Here is a 22,493-nt window from a genome sequence, read left to right as displayed (position 1 = left end):
TGCTCAGAATGGAATTGCTACAGATCCTACTGGTTTTGTCAATTTTGATTTGAAGAGAAAATCTTTATTCTGCCCTTAAAAGGACACTGCTTGTTCTGCCTCATACCCAGTTAACAGATTTGTAACATAAGTACTGCAATCCCAGGTGCAGCCAGTTATTTCTTGCACGAAGTTCAGATTTAACTTCTTTTTTAAAGTGTTCTGCTATTTGGACAAGTCCTCAAAATAGATACCAGAATGCATTGTAAAGCAAGCTAATGTTTGTCTTGCCTTTTTTGATTTGTTTAGAACAACAACCTTGAGAGAGAATTCCTAGGAAAGTAAATTGAGGTGTTTAGTTTTGGAATATGACCTTTAGAATTCTGTGCAATTTTATATAAAATAAAAACAATGCCTTGCCTTTGTGAAGGAGGCAAGAGAGAGAAAACACACAGTGTCTACAGACTAGCATTGGTAACAATAGTATCAACACATTCTGCTGCTCAAGTTGTTTAATAGATAATTGATGCACGCTGTTAAACCTGCATCATACAAAATTATTGTTAATTAGTTAAAGACAATACTGTTAACAATAAAAGCCATTAATTCTATGTTACCATGGTCATGGAATTTTACACAAAAGCAGAAAGGATATCAAGAGTAATCAGCCAAATTGCATTTCCTCAAACTTTATCTGTCTTGCTTGTTCTTTTTTTCCTGGGAGATCTGAGCTGCACTACACCCTCAATGTACACCTCAAGACTTGAGGGAGAGAAGAGAGAGAGAGAGAGAGAGACAGTCCTGTTGATCAGCACCCACATTTCTGTCAGTCTTAAAGCTGTCCCTGCTCCATGCTTATTATTTTGTCAGTAACTTTCCATAACTTAGAATCCTTATCACAGTACGTAAGAATTGTAAATGCTGTGCTGCAATTTCCCAGTTTTGTCAAGAAGATACTCAAATCTGGCCAGTAAAGGTGACCACTGAACATTCCTTATACAGCCAAATACTACTACCAAAAATGCATCTCGTTGCTCATTTCAACCTCTAAAAGGTTTTCAGACCAACTTGCTTGTTCTAGATAAGCGATGCTGCTGCCCATCACAATTCAGCAAAAACTTGCTGACATGGTATGTTGGTTTGTGTGGGCTCAGGAAAGTAGCACAAATACTACAGAGGTTCTTCACTCGAAGACCAGGTGTGCCCTGGTCTTTCAGGCTACTGTGAACTTCTCGAGTGAGTAGACAAAAAGCCTTCCACCAAGTCGAGCTTTCGCAGAACTTCTCTCTGCTGCCACTACAACTTCTTTCTGCAGGGATAAAGAGCAAAGGTTAGCAAAGTGCAACTGCAGGTGCATGGCTGCCTTAAGCTTCCCTTGTGGATTTTGACCATCTCATTAGTGTCATATAGAAATGTGATGGGAAATGAAAGAGCAACCCACCTCATCAGAGTAGCAGTTAAGATAGTTTGGCAAAACAGACTATTTCATTTGGGGAACTGGAGCAAGCTGGAACCAAATGAAATGAGTCTCTTGCCCATATAAACTGCTTCTCAGGGCTAAGAGCAATAGGGATGAAGCGGGAGTGTGGACTAGATGGTGCTATAGCAACAGGAAGCAACTGGTTAGAGAATGGCCTCACTTGCCTTTAGCAGTGCCTGTGTTTCAGGTGTTGGATTATGCACCCTAATCTAGCTGAGAAGAATTTCCAGGTGTTTCTCCATTGCATGTTTTAACACAAGAAGTCAAACACCATTTGTTGAAGACCTCCTCAGCCTGGTACTGGAGCTTCCTCTGTATTCACACAGAGAGCCTCAGTCCTCATGGAGGTGATCTTAGAGTGAGCAGAACATTGGAACTCAGCCAAACAAGCACTAAGATGAAAAAAGGCTCCTCAGTGCATCATACAAATGTAGCATTTGGTGTTTGGTAAAAAAATGGGCATCTGAGAGAAGAAGGAAAGAGAAACAGGTACACAAACACACCCTAAACCAGTCAGGTAGGAACTGGACCTCTGTACTTAGAAACACGTGACACATGAACAGCGTTCACTGCAGGTGATAGCCAGGACAGCAAGCCTGTAAAGACTAAATGAGAGGGATGGTTTTAGGTGCCTGGTTTGCTCCACAGCTGAGCATCCACTTTGCATACAGGTTGGCATGAAGCTGGGAGCAGCATACTCCTAAGCAGTTTAGAATTCAGGCTGCTTTAAAGCGATTCAGATTTTTTAACTTAGGTGCCAAAATTGTAGCAACTCCATAGCTCATCAATCTATAAAATGGGTTTAATTATTGGTTCAGAGAGTAACTATGTAAAGAACCTAAGACTTGAAAATGTGTAAGATACATGTGAGGTGTTAGCTAGTATATGCAAGTGAGGTAGAAGGATGATGTGAAACAACCAACCACAGTAATTTTTCTCACCTTTCTTTCAGATTTCACAGTGGTAACGGAACTCCCAAATCTTGATAGTTCCTGTAAAAAACATTGCTAGTTATAATGCTGGTAAGTTTTTTTAAGTAGGACGTTTTAGTTTCTCTCAGTAATTTGTTTTCTGGTTACTTACCTCAGGAGAAATCAGGACATACTGTGCCTAAAGAAGAAAAAAAAGAGGAAATAAAAAGTCAGTGGAAGAGAGTAGGAGACCAGTATAATAACCCTGGCTCCTAAACAGCAAAGTAATTTAAGAACAAACAGGAGGAGCCTAAGGGCTTTGCACAGGTTGAGAAACCTGAGAAAACCTTTTGTTTTCTGGAACAAAGGCAGAACACACTTGGTATTTGTACTGGATGCAATTAATTAGTTATTTTAAATTTACGTCCAGAATTCATTTTCATGTATTCTTACCCAGTTCTCAGGACAAGGAGATGTCCATGATGTGCAGTGGCCTGTCACATTCCCTGAGGATTCCTGTCTGCCATTGAAAATATACACACGGCCAGCAGCCCCACCAGCCAGGACTGAGGTGACACCATTAGTTCGCAGTGGGGATGCCACAATCATTTCATCTGCACGTATTACAAAGAGGACATAACAGCAGAAGTGAATTAATGGTAGACCAAAACACAGAAGAGCTGGCATGTACATGCCTCTAGATACCAAAATTCCTATTAATGATGGCAACTAAAATGTTTCAATTTCTGATTGAGTTGCTTGGGATTTTAGAGAGGCCTCCCTGTAAGGCACAATCGAATACTATTACAATTCAAATGAGCTGTGTTTAGCACTTTTATGAATATGTAGGTGACCAATTTTCCTGTTGCCAATAGTCAGACGCTTCACTTCTGGTCTAGATTCACCAAGCTTTACCTAGCCCATCGCTATCCAGATCACTTAGGTATACATCTCCTCCGAAACGAGAAAACCTCCTGTCGCCACTGAATACACTGAGCAGAGAAGGCTTGGTGCTGTTTGACAGGTCATATACCAGAGCCAGTCCAGCTTGATGCAGCACTGAGGACATAAATAAAATCCTAGACAGGCTGTCTGGAAAAAAAAAAAACAACCAAAAACCAGATGTTGAGCATCAGACATAGGAACTCAGATTAAATACCTAAAATTATAGGTAATACTGTCATTGCATAAAATAGACAATATAATGTATCAAATTACATCAACAATTATATGGGATTAACATTAATTAGCATAGGGAAATAAATTCTTTTAGTCATAGTACCAGGGGAGAAATGCATTCACTTCAGCAGTTTGATATCCTCAATTCCTTACTGTCTACTGCCATAGTGTTGTTTCCAGTCCAAGAAATATGCAGTCTACTAGAAAATCACTGTTACATAAATAATGCAAAGTAGTAATGCTGTTAAGCCCATTTTAAGGAAGGAAGAAGACCCCTGAAGTTGAGGCACAGTAAATAAGACTCCACGTATAAAGCATATAGAGGTGATTACAGTGATTTCTATTTTTTTTAATTACATGGAAATTTACAGGTTCCTTTTCCCTTAAACATTTTATGTCTACTCAAGTCATGCAGAAACAAACATCCTAAAGCAGAAATGGTCTCTAATTTTCAGGACATACCTGCAGTAGGTGCACCCACCACCAAAACTTTCCTTGTGTTCCCAGCCACAGACAGCACACCACTGGCCAGAGACAAACCCAGTCTGCCCATCTCCTGTTAGATTTTTAAAACACCTATGTAATTTCTACAGAAAGTCACTTCACTTCAAATTATTCACCAATATTCACAAATTATTCCCATACTAAAGAAGCAGTCCTACCTTGTCTCCAGTTATCTCAAACAAGCGCTCTGTACTTGGTGGGTTATACCCGTACACCTTCCCAACACTCTGTCTGACATCCGGCAAGAGGGGATTGCAGCTTCAATTACAATGCAAAATAAATTTGTATCTAACAACATAATATTGTACATGTTCTCTTCTTTTACTTTGGAATAATAATGCCTGACAAATTCTAGAAATCTACTTTAGTAATTCCCATACTTGTTCTAACTAATTACACAATACTTTGAGCGTAGACTTGGTCTGTCTGCCCACTTTTTAATCATCCAATACATCTTCATATTTAATTTGCTTTTAAAAATGCTATCTCAAGGTAAGAGCTATCCATATGGTTATTTAAGGAACATTTACCCATCAGCAATTTTGTGACCCCTCTCCTCCCTCCTCAAGGAAACCCAAGAAATTCTTAGGTGTCTTTAAATAACAAAGACCTGCTCTAGAGAGGGTCTAAAAATCCTTGTCTTCATAAAGAAGTGTGAAGACATAAAACTATTCATTTAATAAAAATATTCTAAGCAGAACAAAAGGGAAACTTCCTTAAAACCTAGAAGTCTAATCTTAAACTTTGCAGAAGAAGAGCAGAGTGGAGAAGGCAGCAAGCTGTCACATGCAACACACCTAGAACAAGTCTTCCATGTAGGGCTACCAATCAGCAGTAATGTCATGTTCTCCAGCTGGCAGCTGGCAAGTGAAAATCCAAACCAAGCATAGTTTTCTTCCCCCTGCACCATCCAGTTGGCATCCTGTACTGAAAGAAGTCCTGAGAGACCAGAAAAAAATATGAGTTAAATCTTGGTGTGCCCTGACATTGAAAAACCAATTTGCAATCCTCCACTGATTCATCCTATGACAAGAAGTTTCTCTGTGCAAAGTTACACTGTTCGTGACATGGCATCAGTAGTTGTTGACTTTGCTTGCTCACCGTGCAGCTCTACTGGCTGGTGAAAGCTTTCATTTGACACAGCCTGTTTCTCAATCCTTCCAATAGCCTACATGAAGCACATGAAAGCTACCACTTGAGCCTGCCCTAAACTACTTACTGTTTACGAGAACTTGTAATTCTTCAAGGGTGCTGGGTGGGAGAGCTTCACACCATTCTAGCTATAATTTAAATAAGTATTTCTGTGCTTTGGTTTTACAAAATTTTCAGTTAGCAGTGTTTTGAAACCCATGTTCTTGTGGTTTCTAATTTTACATTAATTAGAACAAGCTGCAAAAATTAAGCATTATTGTTATAAAATCTCAATTACATGATTCTGACAAAGCTGCCCAAGCTTTATTATTTAGTTCCATATATGACATTTACTCTCTCATTCACTAGAAATCTCATCACTGTCCTCATTAACTGTATTCACTTGTAGCATTCCTCTTCCTCTATGAAGGAACATAGAGAATGATAAATATTCATTTGTTGAGGTTCATTTACAGTTTTCTAATTGTGAGCCTACCCTGGACTCACAATAGATGGTTGAATCCATTGCTTTAGTAAAGTTCCCAACACAGTTTCCCACATTTGTTCTTGCATCCAAGCTGGGACATTGCAGTCCAGATGGACAGAAAACCAGATGGGAAAAACCCAGTAGAGATTATCCCTCTGACAAGAGCAGAGAGCCATGTGTTATACTCTGAATGCCTGCAACAAGTGGAGTGCCTTCAGGGATCAATTTTTTGACTCATCCTGTTGGTCACTTTATTATAAAATACTTAGACAAGGCAACATGATGCCTTTTTTTGAAGCTGGCAGACAACAGGAGATTGCAGGGAGGTGCCTCATTCAGAGGCACCCAGGCAGGCTGGAGTAACAGGCTGACAGCAACCTCACAAAATTCAGTGAGGACAAATGCAAAGCCTGACCCTAGGAAAGGAGATGCCCTTGCACTGATACAGCTGGAGACAGACTGGCTGAGGAGCTGCCATGTGGAAAAGGCCCTGAAGATCCTGGTGGGCAGGGATTGAGTGTGAGGCTCTGACAGCAGACAGCCAACAGTGCCTCAGACTATGTGAGCAGGAGCATGGCAAAGAGACTGAGAGAAGTGATTGCTCCCTAGATCACACCTATAATATGTCCTTCCATAACAGGAAAGATGTTGACAAACTGGAACCAGTTTAATAGGGGTGTTCCATGCTTTCTGTGCCTGTAAGGTCTCTATGCATGGTGGGAGGACAATAGACAATGAACATAACTGAAACAAGAAAGGTTCATATTGGCTGTAACAAGAGGTTTTTTTTTTCCCCTATGATGACTGCCAAGAAGTAGAACAAATGCCCGGAGTGTCTCTGTAATTTCTACCACTGGAGGTTTTAGGATGCAGCTGGACAAAGCCCAGAACAATTAGGTCTGGCTTCACAGCTTGAGTAGGAGGGACACCCTCTGAGATCACTTCAAACCTGAATTATGCCATGATTAATAAGGAATAAATAACCAGTCTCATAAACTATGTGAAGGTTAATTTACTCTACAAATATTACCTTGGTGACTCCTGTTGAAATGAGAGTAAAATGCAACCACAAATCCTCTCTGCTTCCCACCACCGGGTGCATATGGAGAGCCGACAACCAGATCAGCATTTCCATTCCCATCAACATCAGCTGCCAGGAGGGACCAACCAAGATTACAGTAGGAATACTGCAATAAACAGTTAGTTTAAGCCTGAAATAGAACTGAAACCATCAATTCTGTAGCAAAATAGAGCAACTTAATTCTAAAGACCTAAATTTGCTTTTGACCAAATTACCCTCCCACTCCCTGGCTTCAATTTTCTCTGAGGTTTTTTGTTTGGTTTGGGTCAGGGTTTTTTGGTGGCTTTTTTTGGTTTTGAGAGCTAATGCACCTTTCTAGTCATCCTGCTGCCTTCTTGTACTGGGGTATAAATGTCTTTCCCAAATACAACCAATCCAACCAAGCACCTGCTTGCTCCATTCCCATCAGTCTATATTTCCTTGCAATGATAAGTTGAATTTTAACATTCTTTTTTTAAGCCCAAAAAGCTCTTTGCCCCTTTATCTCACCTCCTCCCTGTGTAGCCCTGTGTTAGCCTGGCTAACAGGGTAGTATAAACAGGACATTACATCATCAATATACCTGACAAGTTATGGTAATGTTTGGCTGAGGTGCCAAGCCTCTTCCCTCAGTTCCAAAGTAGACATACACAGCACCCTGAACAGCAGAAAAAGAAAATAAGGCATGAGAGCACCTGCATGTCAGTATCAAGTATGAAATGCAAGATCAATCACAAGGAGTGGAACAGCTCTGCAAGGGCTATTCATACTACTTCACTCTTCCCTCTCAGAGCTTTCCCATAATACTTTCTTTCCTACCCCAAACCTAAGAATATCCATGGTTAATGGGTACTGCTGTAACCAAGCAACAAAGTAGAGAAGTACATGTTCATCATATTCTGTGTAAGGAACAAGGGCAGTCTAGTGTATTTAAACTCATAATACACGTTTAGATGGCTCAAATTTTGACAATTATTATTTAATGCAATGGCACAACAGATGCACACGATTTTCAAGTGGTGAGTCTAAATAAAAGCAACTTAAATTCTTATTTGGACAGCTAAATTAGTATCTAAAATTCTGAAGAGTTTTAGGCTTAATGGACATAGTCTAAATCAAAACATTTTGTCTCTCAGTTTCAGCCTAAAAATGGCCTAAAAATATTCAGGGACCATTACACAGGCTTATCTCATAAGATGCAAGTCATTAAGCTTCTGTAACTTGATTATTTTCGCAAGTGTGTCTGTGTTCATATCATATTTTAGATATAATTTTTTGGCTTTGTGACAGCATTCATAAGACAAAATTCATTGACCCATGAGGTCCATTCCAGACTCTCTGTTCCTAAACAAAAAGGGTATGTTTGTATTTTATTAATGGCTCCTTACATTTCCAGTATGTCAGTGCTGCAAAATTGCAATCTGGTTTAGATTTCTAACGTGCAAAAAGGCTACTGAAAGAGAACTACAGGTAGCTGTCATTGCTGTAGTCAAAGTACCCACAAAGTTTATAAACTTCTGTTTAAATTACAATGTCACCTTGAGCAACAACAGAAATTCTCTTTTTCATTTCAATGTTTAAAAATTATGTATAAATAAAAACACTCTGTTTGGAGAATTAAAAAAAAAAAAAAACAAAAAAACCCCATGTTTGTATCTTACTTTGTAGGTAAGAAACTGAGATCCCACAGAAGGTGCTCCAATTGCCAGATCTGGTACTCCATCCTCATTGAAGTCCAGGACTGCCAAGGCAGAACCAAATCTTCCTGAAGGCTAAAAGAAAAGGAATTGCTCTCATGTTTTCCAGTCAAAACCATGAAAACCAAATGTACATTTGCACAGGGAATAACTGGCAACAGATGACTAAAGTCTATCCCAACAATTCTTTTTCTTCTAAGGAATAACCCCCATAACAACACATTTAATTCAAAGTCAACTGTGTTAAAATTAAGGACAACTGAATATAATATGGTGCTGCTTTGCTATTTCCTCTCCTGAGTCCAGTGCACCACTGATCTCAAGTTTATGGTTTTTCCTGTTGACAGCATTGTGACTAGGAACCACTAAAACACTCTGTAAGAAGATAGAAGCTGTTACTCCACAGTTTATAACCACAGAAACAAATTAAAAGGAAATGTATCTCATTTCTCCATATTATCTTCTTTATGAATAAAGGTATTTTCTACAGAGGATCATATTTAACACACAAAAGGGTCATTTGCTTGTTGGTTAAAACCAGCCACCATCATGTCTAAGAGTTTTCTCTCTTTTTTTTTTTTTTTTGACAGACAAGATTATCTGGAGAGAAGTTATCAATTAATGAAGAAATGCAGACTCAAAGGAATTAAAACATATAAAATTAATAATTTTAGATTAAAAAGAAAAACACAACATTTTCTTAAATGCAGGCACCAGAATTAGTTATACTGTGACTTACAGAGACACAACCTGAATTTTATTTAAGGGCCCTTTATGGACTAATACTCACTTTATCTGGTACAGCAACGGAAGTGAACCTACAGAGCACCATCACTTCAAATGTTCCTGGGACTTTAATAATGATTAATTTTCTTGCAAAGCATATGACATCACATGACATCAGGAGGAGTGTTTCAGGAATAATACTCACACACATTAATGATACTATTGCTCATTCAAAGTTCACCAATTTTCAGGCAAAAAACAATTAAGTGACAAATTTTTGCCTTGACCCCTTACCTGATGACCCTGTAGTACTTGGTCAGCTTTCCCATCCAGATCCATGTCCTCTGGTGGCAAACCTGAATGGTTGCCATAGACCACATACACCCTTCCTATCTGAACATGGCCCATGGTGCTGTACCCTGGTGCTCCAGCCACGAGATCTTCATATCCATCCTGGTTTAGGTCAGCTGAGACCAGTGCCCTGTACAGCAAAGGAGTATACAAAATCAGCATTAGTTTCCAGACTACCACAACATTAGTGGAAAAAAACCCCATAATTCAGATAAAGCAGGACTTGTGTTTCCCCATATTGTTTTGTAAAGATCTCTACAGCATTTTAAATATATATTTATTTGTCTTTTCTTGAATTAAGTAAAACCAGAAGAATGATCTTCCATCAATACACCTGTGATCTGCAGGAACTGCTTTTTACTGACATTAGGCACCTGAGAGCAATCAGAGCAAGAAGCATTAAAAAGGGCTGTTTGCATATGACGAAGAATACAAAAAAACCCCAAATCTTTTAAACTGAACATCTGCTTTAATCAATGACTTAACAGGAGATATGCAAAAGGATCCAGGTCTCAGTAACATGCTGCAGTTTAGAGAGGGACCATGGAAAGAACTAATTACTGTTAATTTAGCTAGTGTGAAGTAAACTCAAGAATTAAATCCAAATTTTTAGACAGCATAAGGGAAGTTAAAATAAGCAGCAATGTAAATATGTTTTATTACTCTTCCTTGTTGCAGGTCAAGGTAGAAGCATTGGCAAGGAAAGAGAATATGCCTCTCTCTGTCCTGAATCTATCTTTGGACTCCCTAGTAGTCTAGAGTATTTCCAAGAGGTCTTGCTAGACATCATCAGTCATCAACTCATGACAGATGACTAATTTTGCACAAACATCATTCAACAACCAAAAAAGGGTAGCAACAATTTTTTACTCTTCAGAACTAGAGACAATGGTAGTTCTAAAGTTGGTTCCTTCCATTCTGAGCTTGATCAACATCTGAAAGAAAAATCTTATATGTTAGCTTGCTGTTCTGGTCATACAATATAAGACATTCCCTCAGATTTGTACCACCATTTGATTTGCACTGTCACCTTAGAAAAGTATCCAAAGGATCAACAATAATATTTTGGTAGATACTCAAACTTATCAGAAATTAAGAGCAAAGTGGGATGAAAAAGATTACCAACCATCCAAGCCTAGCATAGGGTGAAGTCAGAAAATATGAAGCTGCTGGCTTGGAGACGTGCTTAGAAGATTTCTGATGTGTAGCTCCTAATGCTTTCCAGACATTGGTTTTAAAAGCATGGTTTATCAAGCGGAGGGATTTCTGAAATAAAAATAATAAAGGGACACAACAGTGGTTAAAGCTCCAGGGGCTGAAAGTCTAAAATGTTTTGGGACACCTCAAAAATCAAGTCACCAGCAATGGAAATCACCACATGGATTTAAGAGGAGTCTGACTCAGATCATAAGCACCATTTCAGAAAGACAAAAATCTGTAGCTTTAAAGGGAGCACTACTAATCATTCACTGCTATGCTTTGCTAGGAGTTCTTGAACGAAAAAAGCCCTATGTCTGTAAAATGTAAACACTAAATATATATTTTGTCTTTTTTGGCATTGCAGGATGTGTTCTAACTTCACTATACAATGAGCAAAGTTTAAAAATTGAGTATTTACGATGTACATATATACATTAACAATGGTACTGGCATGTCCATGCTGTCAAAGACCATCCAGAGACCCTGCTCCTTCATGCAGCATTTCAGACAGAAACAAAAACAATATTATATAGAGATGACTTTTACCTGACACATCTGTTACTTCTCACTTACTGTTGCCCAAGGCTGTATGTCAAATTGAACTCCTCTCTCTGTATAGTTTATATTCTTCTCAAGTGTTTCTGAAAGCAAAGAAGTTGTATTCTTGTGATGTTCATGTTTTGATTGTTTGTTTCTGCTAAAATAAAGAAGGCAGTGATAAGAATTAATGCCGCTCTTAGGTTCTGCACAGTTCCTTTATACAACCTTAGTTATTCATGCTAAGAGAATCTCAAATTCATACACAAAAAGATTACCCAAAATATCTCTAATTTTCCACTGCTCACTGTCCACATTAGCAGAAGACTCTCATCACTGAAGCTTTAAACCATCAGAGCTATACTTACATGTGGCTGTCCTTGTGCTCCTTTGTGCAGTTTATGAACAGAGGGTTCTCAGGCAGGTAGCAGTCACTAAAGAAGAGTACAGAGAATGCACTTTAAAGATTTTACGACAATGGAAATGAAACTAAAAATACAACTTTTATACTTACTGATTCCTCTGTCAGAAGTCATCAGTTTTCTCAAGAAAATCAAAATCAGAGCATCATCATAACCCTTAGAAACCCCATGATGTTTATTTGGTGACCTTGATTAGATTCTGTATGAATATCACGTCTTTATAGAGCTCTTGAAGGAAACTTATTGCAACATGCATGCATATGAATCTAAAGCACTTTTAATCAAAGTGTTACAAAGAACATAACAGATTGTGCCATTCTGTATTTCAAGCATAATTTCCCAAAATAGCAACAGTGGTATTTTCCATATAAATGGATGGATTAATTGCCACTCTTGGTCTTCTAAAGAAGAAATATTGTATTTGTAAGAGAGCTGTTCTAAGAGAACGTTAAACTTCTATAACACTATGAAATTGTGTGTAGAAGCCTGAGCTTAAACAGTAGAATATATACTCCTAGTCTTTCTAATCCTATTTGCTTTCAGAGTCTGAAGGTAATATCTGACCTCTCCTCAAAAGGGACATCTTTGCTGAGTGATGGCAGCAGCCAAAAGGTGCAGACTCAGATTGCCAGTCCAGGCAGAACCTCAGGGCATGGCTATGCAGCATTTAAGCAAACCCTTGAGTATGTCTTAAAGAATGCCCGAAATTTTCCCTGGTAAGTATCACCTGGACATGCCAGAGGCACGCTAGGGCAAAGGAGCGTGAACACATAAAAAATACAAATGCAAGGCCTGCGTAATCCTGTGCACCCAGGCAAAAGGCAGACATGGAAATCCCCTTGTCCAAGTGAGAATCTAAAGCTCAGCACCTATTCTAGGAAAGATCCTCCCTTAAGAAGAACAATTAAGTGGGTGTCAGCACTTGACTACTGCATTTCATAGTTAAGGACAGACACTATACCTGGTTCCATTCTCTAGCATATGGCTCGTCAGCTCAAAAATGTTGTTGGTCCAGAATGCCATGTCATCCACTCCCCCAAGGAAATATTCATAGAACTTGTCCACCAGAAATGGAGATTTACTAGCAAATGTTGGAAAAAGCTAAGGGACAGGCAACATACTCAGTAAGATGGATCACATCGTCTCTATGCTCATTTTTATAAAAAAACCAAAAAACCAACCTTGCCAACAAGAAGCCTTTCTCCATGCCTGAAAAAAATCAGAAATAAAACTTGCTTAATTTGATATTTAATAGTTTAAATAGTTATTTTCAAAAGTCCTATATGGTAAATACTATGCAAGTCATTACATTTCCATGTTGATTGTTAATATATTTTTAAAGTTGTAATGTAAAACAATATAAACTTTACTGCCCTTAAGTTTGAAGGATTCACAGTTTTTGTAGATGTTGTGTGACTATTGGTAATTAGCTGAAATACAAAATACAGCTAAGCTGTTCAGGATATTCAAAAGCAGATACTACCAGATATCCAAAGTCTTTTATGAATTATTCTTGGACTTGAAGGGATCTACATAGAGTGTAGCTAAGGCATGTATCTAGAGACTCCTTCAGTGCATGATAATTATACTGCTAACTCACCACAGTGCAATGGTACTTGAAAACACAGCTGTTCTCAAATAAATAGGCATAAATACATTAAATGCATAAATGCATTAAATAGCCAAGATTCACCATCTGTGTAGTAATTTACCAGTCATTGTGTAGCCCAAATTTGAATCCTAGTCATTAAAAAAATTCAGATGTTCTGTGATTTTGGGGTCTAGGAAGGAGTCTTCGCTGCTGACATCATGCATAACGTGTTTCAAATATGATTATCATATTTCTCCTACATATCTTTCACTTACAAAACTCAGGCAGAGATATTCAACTTACAGTTCAAAAAACAGCAAATAAGTACATTCAGCAATTGTGCTTTCAGCTATAATCTCTTTTCCATAAAATTCCTTATAGATAGCAGCTAAGTCTTTGACAGGTACATACCTGAAAACAAAAATAATGTATTACAATAATAGATGGGCCACATCACCTGATAAAATATTGCAGTTCTTGTAATAACAACAGCCTATAAAATATTCCAAATTTCAAAAGACCACATAAGGTCATGAAGATCTACAAATACCAGGATTGCACATGCAACTGTGAGAAAAAAAAATAGTGGATATCTAAGTCTTCTGCTCATTTTTATGCTTTTAAAACTGACCTCAATATCCTCAACTTCCCAAAGTTTAAATATATCTCACTGAGATTGTCACTTAACTGAGTTATTTAACTACCTGCTAGGACATTCCAGCAAAAGGTTTTCACTAGTTATTTTACATATAACTACTTATAACTTAAGATAATAAGTCAATATAGATAAGGTAATATAATTTAATCTTTTTTGCTGTGTTCCTATACATAAAACTCTCTTCTGTCCTTCCAGTTTTGATGTCAGGGAACAGTAAATATGCACATAAGGAATACTGAACACATAATGTTTAAAAGAGTTGCAAGGGGTTTTTTTGAAAGAAAAATAAAGGAAAGCATTTTCTAAAAACAGATTAATACAGAATTATGTGATATTATATGTAATTTTATTAAATATGATTATACAAAGACCCCATTAAATATGAAAGAAGGAAATCTCATTATCTTACCAACTCGATGTCAGGTAACTGAAGTCCAGCTCAGACTGACTCACTACATCTCCTCCTAAGGATGAAAAAATGAAAAAACCCTACACAGCTCAAAAAAAAAACCTGTTAGGTATCTGTAACGGGTAACAGTGTGCATGAAGCTATGTATGGCTCTTCTATATGCATTTATATGGCAGATCTTCCAGCTATATATTTAGAATACACTAATAGTTCACCTGAAAGTATGCTGGACATTTTATACCTCTGGAGAATAATGCACAATTTAAAATCACAGTAGTGACTCCATCCATATCTAAGCATCCTTTGGTCTGCATTTTGGCTTTAATCCAAATGTCCATATGCCTTATCACATCTCCTGAAACCTGAGGACAGGTACAGCAGGGCTTTGCAAGCCATAAGGTAGGGCAAGAATACAGTGTCCATATGCCATCCTTAACTCCTGCATTGCGCAGGACAAGAGCCAGAATCAACCACCATGGTTTTGAAGAGGACTTATTCCAATACAAGGATCTATGATTGGCAAACAGAAACATTACCAAAATCTCCAACACTGTGAGCTTCTGAGTAAGAACCACGAAAATCAATCTGGAGAAAGAGAAAAACAAGAGAACTGCCTGTTTCTTTTCATATGAGCAGAAACAAACTCTCCAAGCAACACTAATGGTTACAGGTCCCAAACCTGACCAACTTCACTCTTATGAAGTTTGTGACATTGTGTTTCTCCAAAAATCTTCCTGAAACAGGGCTCCAGCTTTTCTCTTTCCCCCCCACCACAGTCCAAAGCAAAGCTATCCATTCCAATAAATGCAGCTGTATGAATAAATAAAATAATACAGGCTTACTTCTCCCATGGCCTTTAGAAATCCTTGGTCGATGCCCAGGCTATGCCAGCTAACATCTGCCACCATATGTGAAGCAATTCCAAACAGGAAAGCCACCAGCTTCTCTGTAGCCTACACAACAACAATCCATTTGTCCATCATTTTACTCCTGTCTTTAAGAAAATGTTAGCATTTTCTGCATATGCATTAAACAAGGATACAGCTGACGAGCTCTTATAGTCCAAGAGATTATCAAGACAAAGTGCTGACCACTTATTCCTTGATGCTGTGGTCAACTTTTGTAACTCAAGAAGCTTTAAGCAGTTTATACAGTCCAAGGCCATAGAATTACAAGGTTGATGTGAGGGTAATTTGCATACTTCAAGTTAAATGTGTACCAAACTGTTTTTATGGACCAAGGATAAACACTTCCACTTCCAAGGACTGAACTCCCTCTGCCACCATGGTTGTTGTGTAAGCAGACAGAGGAGAGAAATACATTCCTCTGCATGCTCACTTTTGACAAATTGTTCTTCATTTCCTCCTACATAGCTTACAGACCATTAACAAGAGCAAATTCAGACTAAGTTCAAGATTTCACAAGTAAGATACCTAAAACATGTCTGGTTTTCAAAAGGCAAACCCTGAACCAGATCTCACAGGAATGCAACCAATTATATTTAAAAGTTTGGACCTATGAAATATATGCACCAGGCCACAGTGGAAATAACTGACAGACTTTATATGGAAACTGTAAGCTTTTTGTATGGTAAAGATTAGAAGAGGATTTCAAGTGTTACTATATAAGGAAGGATTTTAATATAAAAATGTTGGGTTTTTCTATACCTCACAAATGATGAAATTGCAACTAGTGAAGGTGAAGAAAACAATTGAAAACAAAGTCAATCAAGCAAAAGTTAATCAATTTTCTTACCTCTTCCCAAGGCTGAGGATAATTCCTTCTGATGTAGTCAATACTTGCTTTGAGAAATGGTGACCAGTGAGTGTCTTCAGACACATCATGGAACATTCCTATTGCAGTAAAATTCTATCAGTATTTGATTTATTCTTTGGGGAAAAATTAAATAGAAAAAAAGAAAAATAAAGAGTTTTTCTCCATTTAAAACCTCACAGACTTTTGCTCAATTTCACATCAGACAGATGATAAATTTTGCACTCGAGCTCATGAAAAGAGCCAAAAGAGACTTACTTTTATCTGATTCATACTAAGAAAACAGATACTAGATTTACCTTCTATGATTTTGGTTTGAAGCATCTGAAAATTTTGTGCCTGCTCCTTTTCCCTGTGCCTGTGAGTAGGTACAGTACAATGAAAAGCTGCCTCCTAAGCAGAGAGGATGAAGAGAGCTGAGAGAGAACCTGCTAACTAAATTAATGCACCCACTTGTATGGCAGAAAAGCTGTAGGGAATGGCAGCCAACTCAAAACGTCATGTTTTCTGGCAGGCATCAGTTTCCAAAGGGCAGAGGTGGGCCACGTCATCATTATCACCCCAATCATTTTCAAGATAAAGACAAACTAGCCAAGATACAGTCAGTGCAGAAGGGGAAAAAGGGAGGAAAGCAGGAAAAAATAGGTTTCCTTTAGAAGAATCATTTATTACTCTCACCTGAATTTAGGCAGAAAGATTGTGTAGGATCTAACAGTGACCTTGCCTAAAAATATCTGTGTACCTACATAAAGCTAAGTGCAAAGGGATGTTGACATAAAGAGATCAAGCAGCACACATGTTAAATTCTCTAAGGGGGAAGAAGGTAGGTGGGAGATTGTTCAGCCCATCAGTACTCTTGGAGGAAGAGTGCATGTTCATTGACACAGCAATGCGAACCTGCACAGTGTTAGGGTAGATTAAACACTGAGAGAGCAGACCTTGTGGGGCAATTCACTTACCTTTTGGCCTCATGACATTTTACAGTGCAGCTAAACTAGATAAAAGAAGGATGGTTCTTGCTTTGCAAAATTAGAGTAGCCTTCTACAACTAAGCTTGTCTCCTGCCCAAAGAGGCAGTCTGGATGGCTTTGTTCTTGATCTTGTCACACAGTTAAAACAGCTCAGGCCTGAAGAGGAATCTATTTCTTCCATATTGACTAAGGAAACTGCTGACAAGTGGTCCAACTCTAATAAGGCAAGACAGACTCCAAGGTTAGTGAAGGAATGAAGATTGGATACTGCAGATAGAGAAGCTCTGACCTGGTATAAGACAGTCAAAATGGTTAGAAGGGAAAGATGAGGTAGATAGATATAAGCAAGCCGAAGTAGGAACTGTAAAAAAAACCCCAGGTGAATATCAGTCATGAAAACAAGGAAAGCAAGACTGAAGTTTGGACAAGAAGTTGGCAGAGCCAGGCAGAAAACCAAGATGAGTGACCCAATGAGTGACAGAAGACAAAACCAGTATTAAATGCCAGGACAGAGAGGTGATCTGGATGTGAACTGAGCACATCAGGATATGAAGCAGCCTGTAGTTGGCAAAACCAACAGGCAGCATCAGCAACCTCTGTCTGAGAAAAATGAGAACTTTGGCTGCAGCTGTGTGATTTGGCTCTACACCAAACAAAGATCCTAACTACCCCTCAAATTTAATGGAATTTACGTGGCTCACTAAAATAAGTATTTTCAATACTTTAAACTTCCACTAGTATCTCAACAATATTGAAGCCAGTAAGGCCAGATACCCTCACACAAAGTACTTACCACTGCCCTGTCTGTGGTATCTACCTAAACACCCTAATAGCTTGTACCTGGAGGATAGGCTCTTTATCCCATTTGCTAACTTCTCACTATCCAGATTTACCCTTTCAGTAGCAAATATCCTACAGGAAGGCCTAGCTGGCTCTTTTACAGCTCTAATGTTGCTGAAGATGCTATGATCAAGAGTTGACCCTTCAGAGCTGAAAAAATCAGGGGACCACCTGCAAGTCAAGACATACCTTTTACATCTATTGCAAGAGGGTGCTAATTTTGTACTGCAGTTTTTTGATCTGCAAGCAGCAAAATTAAGACTGATATTAAATTCAAACAAGAAGACTAAAAGGCAAAATATTGCACTCTGGAAAAAAAAAAGGCTTTAAACCGGGATGTTATTTACACTTGCCCACCCACCCCCAGCAAGTTCTACACTATTTTGTTGCTATGGGACTTTTAGATTGTCCTATCCTTTTTTTGACTGATCTGATGGAAACTAATCATTTTTAACACAGAAATAGCTCTAGGCCTTCCCTAAGATTTATAAAAAACCCATCATTTTGTTCTCTCTGTACTCAGTAATCTGACCTAATTTAGTCAAACAGCATCCTTCTATCAAATTGTCCTACCCATTAAATAGTTAAATTTACCCAAGAGTTACTTTCTAAAATATTTTCAAATGTGTTATTTCATTATAAATTTCTTCAAAAAGCCTCTAACAAAAATGGTGGATAGTTTTTGCAGGAAAGCATTTTTGGCCACACTTCATTTCTTATGATGTAACCACTTTCAACTCACTAAATTCTGTAAGATTTTCACATAAAAATGTAATTGTTATAACATTGGACTTATAAAGCTTCTCCTTACCACGTTTGCAGATTGGAGGATAAAAGGCATCCGGATAAATGCTTCCAGCTTGAAAAGCATCTTGGTGATTTAATAATAACTGGGGAAAGTATGGGGGGGAAAGGAATCAGAATGCTATTGCAAAGCACAAAACCACATTTTACTGCCATCATCAAAGATAGAAACATTCTAAACAGCCAGAAAAATACAACTAGTATCGTGGTAAAATACACCATGTAGTGCACAAAACCTCACTGTCATTTGCTGTCCTTAGGTTTATTAAATCTGCTTTCCCAAAGTCCTCTACTGGTTCTTCTATTACAACTGCTCACATAGAAGAAAACATGCAAGAAACCACACAAAGTATATATATATATACACACTGGTATAACTGCTATATTTCTGTAATAATATTCAGAATCAGTCAAATTATTTTGAATTAAAAAAGGTAAAAATATAGTCTGGGCACACTGGGCACAATACTGATGCACACATGACTGAGAATAACAAAGAAAGGCAAGAAGACAGAAAGAAAAGCATTCAGAAGAAAAGCATACAAAATTAAGAAATAATATGCTTCCTACCTTTCTATAATTAACACTCCCTTCATGCTTAGTGAAAAATTCCAGAGCTCTATGTGCTGAAAAACAATATATTGAAGAGTTGATTTACAGGTACTGTGTCCAGGCCCATGTTTTGGTAGAAGCAGTAGCAGAACCAGAAGACACCATATTTTCATACCTAAGCCAAGCACCTGAAACACCATTTCTCACAGAACTGTGTACCTGTGAGAAGGTGTGTTTTCTCACGTAGGGGCTAATAAGGAAGTGCTCTTTCTGTAGCACATCTTCAGTCTCTCTCTAATCCCTAGCTGCCAAGCTGACCAACCAAGCTGAAATCACAGGGAAATGAACTCCCATGTCCAGAAATGAGTTACAGCAGTGAACTGACAGGACCACACACAGCACATGTAAAGTGTCGACCATAAAGTTTTAGCTGTACTGTACTCAAGCTTCATTGTTGCCCTTAACAGTGAAAAAGGTATGTTGGGAATCAATGTGGGTGTTTAACAGTTTGATTAATTTTTAACATGCATGGAAAGTAACAGAAATCTAAAGGTAAATCAGCAAGGTAAATAACATTACTTATTCACTGAATTGGCAGATATTCTTACTGCCAAAATCTTTATTTAGCTGGCATAACAAGTGAATGAAAAAAATTACATCCTTTTCATTAATGAGGTTTCCTAATTAATATTAGATCCCAGGAATAATCTATCAACACCATTCTAAAAATACCCAACATTTCCTCTAAAGCTATTTTCAAAGATTAATTTGTTCCTTACCAAATAAATCACATCTCAAAAAAGCCCCAAAAAACCAAACAACAAAACAAACAAACAAAAAACTCCCCCTACCAAATCCAGAACAATCCATTACTATTCTGGAATAAGATCTAGACAAAACTGTGGGGGTTTGAATGATCTTTCACTTTGAATTTTACCCAATAATCTAAATCATCCTTATACAAGTAAGATACCTTAAAGACCAGCCTTGCACCAGAAGAGAAACAGCAACAAAATAGTAAGTAATACTCTAAAATTTAAAGGCTCAGAAATTTCTACACACATCTCGGATTCCAGTGTGGGAGAGCCTCAGTTTGACAGTTTGCTTTTTCTGCCTCACACCTCCTCTGCACTTCTCTCACTACTCAAGTGGGCCCAGGTTCTACAATTCCACCTTCACAAGGAATTTTATGCCAGATCCCTACAGTCCCACAGAGCCTCACAAGTCTGACAGGAACCCCCAGGGCAAAGAGCTTCCCCACTGGGACCTGCCTCCAGGCACAGCCATGCAAGTAGGACACAGCACAGCTCTGCCAAGCACACTGAACACCATCAACATTCTGAACAGGCAGAGCTTTTCACCATTTTAAAAGTACATTCAAAACTCTGTCCAGGATTTCTTTGGTGCCAACTTTGAGTAAGAGGAATTCCTTTGTAGGGTTTATTGTTTGGTTTTTGTTTGGGTTTTTTTGTGTATTTTTGGTTTTGTTTTGGTTTTTTGTTTGTTTGCTTGCTTGTTTCTGTTTTCCTGGAGTACTCAGTGTTTCAATTTTGGAAATATTTTATCTTATCATCATAGACTTTTATGTGAACAACAATAAGAGCACTCATTTTAGCAGCATCAGAGCTCATCACAGGTTAATGTAATTTTCCAACACATGGACAAAACCTGTTGTAAACTATAACCCAATAGTTCAGTGTATGCACAACTCGTCAGATAACCAAGATCTTTATATTATATAAACACAAGTTTTCTGCAACATGCGCTCTTGATTAGAAAAAGAAAAAAAAATACTGCTTTGGGACAGATATGTAAGCTTCTCTTTGCAGATTTTTTTTTTCAAACACACTCTATTCTGGCAAATCTGTTATTTCAAGTCTTCAGAAGCTTGTACTTGGTAATTAGAGCCCTGAGCTTGCAGAGTGGAGTGCACTTGCCTAACCTCAGGCAGCATGGCTTCTCCTACAGATTATTATGGGTTTCTTGACACATTGTTAGGAAAAGCAAATTGTTCCAGGATGTTGACATGGGTACAACACTCAGTAAAGGAACACACTCCAGTCTCAAACACCATGAATAATCCCAGTCTTTAAATTGTTCAAAGTTGCATGTATTGTATTCAGTACTTAAGGTCTGAGAAAATTACCCGAATAAAGGCAACATCCTACATTTTACCACCTGTTTGAGTAATGGATTTGGAAATAAAACCAGAAGAACAAACAACATAAACTGTCAATTATTATGAGTAACTCAGAATAATCTCACACTGCTTGTGTTTGTGCTCGCAAAACTGCGGAAGAAACCAGATTTTAAAAATAGCACAGGCAAACAAGAAATTCAAAACAGAAATATTTCTCCATTTTGATGTTCACCCAGCTCTCGCCTTCATTCGCTAAAAATCTAGGCTTTTCTGGCTACAGAGAGCAACCTATCAGAAAGAGACACAGAATAAAATTTTTATGCTGTTAGTTACAGACAGAAACACATTACAGAATTTTATCTACTTGTGCAGCTATGGCATAATTATACAAAGTGATTTAAAAACAGAGTTATCACAAAGAACTTGTGTTATTCTTTAATTTAAGTATAACAATCCCAGAAATTGCCTAAAGCATTCCTTTTCTTTCTCCAAACCAAACTCTGTCTGCGTAGGACTCACAGAGAAAAACATTCCAGTTACATAATGCCTGTGTCTTAGGAGACGGAAAAATACGCAACCCAAGTCAATTCAAGCATTTTACTTACAAAACCAGTAAAATTTCAAACTCCAAAAGCTAAACTGCTCATTTATCCTGTTATTCACATTTTTTAAAATTATGTAGACTGCTTGTTACTTTAACATTATTTCCTCCCTCTGCTTTCCTGCTGAATCTGAATTTACTTCTCTTCACAAGAAATTCAAAACACAACAAAATCCGTTTTGAACACGTCTTACCTATTTCAACATGTGTTGAAATTCCACACGGGATACATCTCTGACAGAAATGGTAGAGTATAACCAGAGAGACAGACCAAATCTTCAGACCAACCATGATGCTGGCTCCAACTGTGGTTTTCAGAAGCCTGGAGCAGTAGCACTGTGACCTTTGAAATGTAGGTTACGGAGCATGCCTTCTCTTTCACACATATTGCTGACACAGCAGGCAAACGACTGCCAAATTTGAAAGGCTATTTTATACCAATGCTTTCTTTTACTGCAAATAAAGTGATTTTTATAAAGAAGGAAATAAA

General features: G+C 38.0%; 1 protein-coding gene across 1 annotated transcript; it reads right to left on the bottom strand.

Annotated features, from left to right (window-relative positions):
- Nucleotides 1–348: 348 nt before the first annotated feature.
- Nucleotides 349–22,322, bottom strand: GPLD1 (glycosylphosphatidylinositol specific phospholipase D1). The gene is made up of 25 exons (XM_036379281.2): nucleotides 22,198–22,322; nucleotides 19,281–19,336; nucleotides 18,718–18,796; nucleotides 16,078–16,175; nucleotides 15,165–15,275; nucleotides 14,859–14,907; nucleotides 14,323–14,377; nucleotides 13,559–13,666; nucleotides 12,846–12,873; nucleotides 12,626–12,765; nucleotides 11,611–11,676; nucleotides 11,279–11,402; nucleotides 10,632–10,771; nucleotides 9,449–9,635; nucleotides 8,393–8,503; nucleotides 7,315–7,389; nucleotides 6,702–6,858; nucleotides 4,851–4,992; nucleotides 4,212–4,311; nucleotides 4,012–4,105; nucleotides 3,286–3,462; nucleotides 2,824–2,984; nucleotides 2,543–2,569; nucleotides 2,401–2,451; nucleotides 349–1,288 (listed from the first exon to the last, which is right to left on the bottom strand). The coding sequence occupies exons 1-25, from the start codon at nucleotides 22,292–22,294 to the stop codon at nucleotides 1,193–1,195; spliced, it is 2,529 nt and encodes an 842-aa protein (XP_036235174.1). The 5' UTR covers nucleotides 22,295–22,322; the 3' UTR covers nucleotides 349–1,192.
- Between the last annotated feature and the right edge of the window lie 171 nt (nucleotides 22,323–22,493).

The sequence above is a fragment of the Molothrus ater genome, chromosome 1, assembly GCF_012460135.2.
Source record: "Molothrus ater isolate BHLD 08-10-18 breed brown headed cowbird chromosome 1, BPBGC_Mater_1.1, whole genome shotgun sequence".
Lineage (NCBI taxonomy): Eukaryota > Metazoa > Chordata > Aves > Passeriformes > Icteridae > Molothrus > Molothrus ater.
The sequence above is the reverse complement of the archived record's forward strand: the minus strand, read 5'-3'. Positions and strand labels throughout refer to the sequence as shown.

Excerpts from the sequence above, each read along its gene's own strand:
- GPLD1 (XM_036379281.2), bottom strand. The coding sequence starts at position 22,294 with ATGGTTGGTCTGAAGATTTGGTCTGTCTCTCTGGTTATACTCTACCAT. Across the intron at positions 18,797-19,280 it reads GGAGTGTTAATTATAGAAAG|TTATTATTAAATCACCAAGA; the intron begins GTAGGAAGCATA and ends TACTTTCCCCAG. Across the intron at positions 2,570-2,823 it reads CTCCTTGTCCTGAGAACTGG|GCACAGTATGTCCTGATTTC; the intron begins GTAAGAATACAT and ends TTTCTTCTTTAG.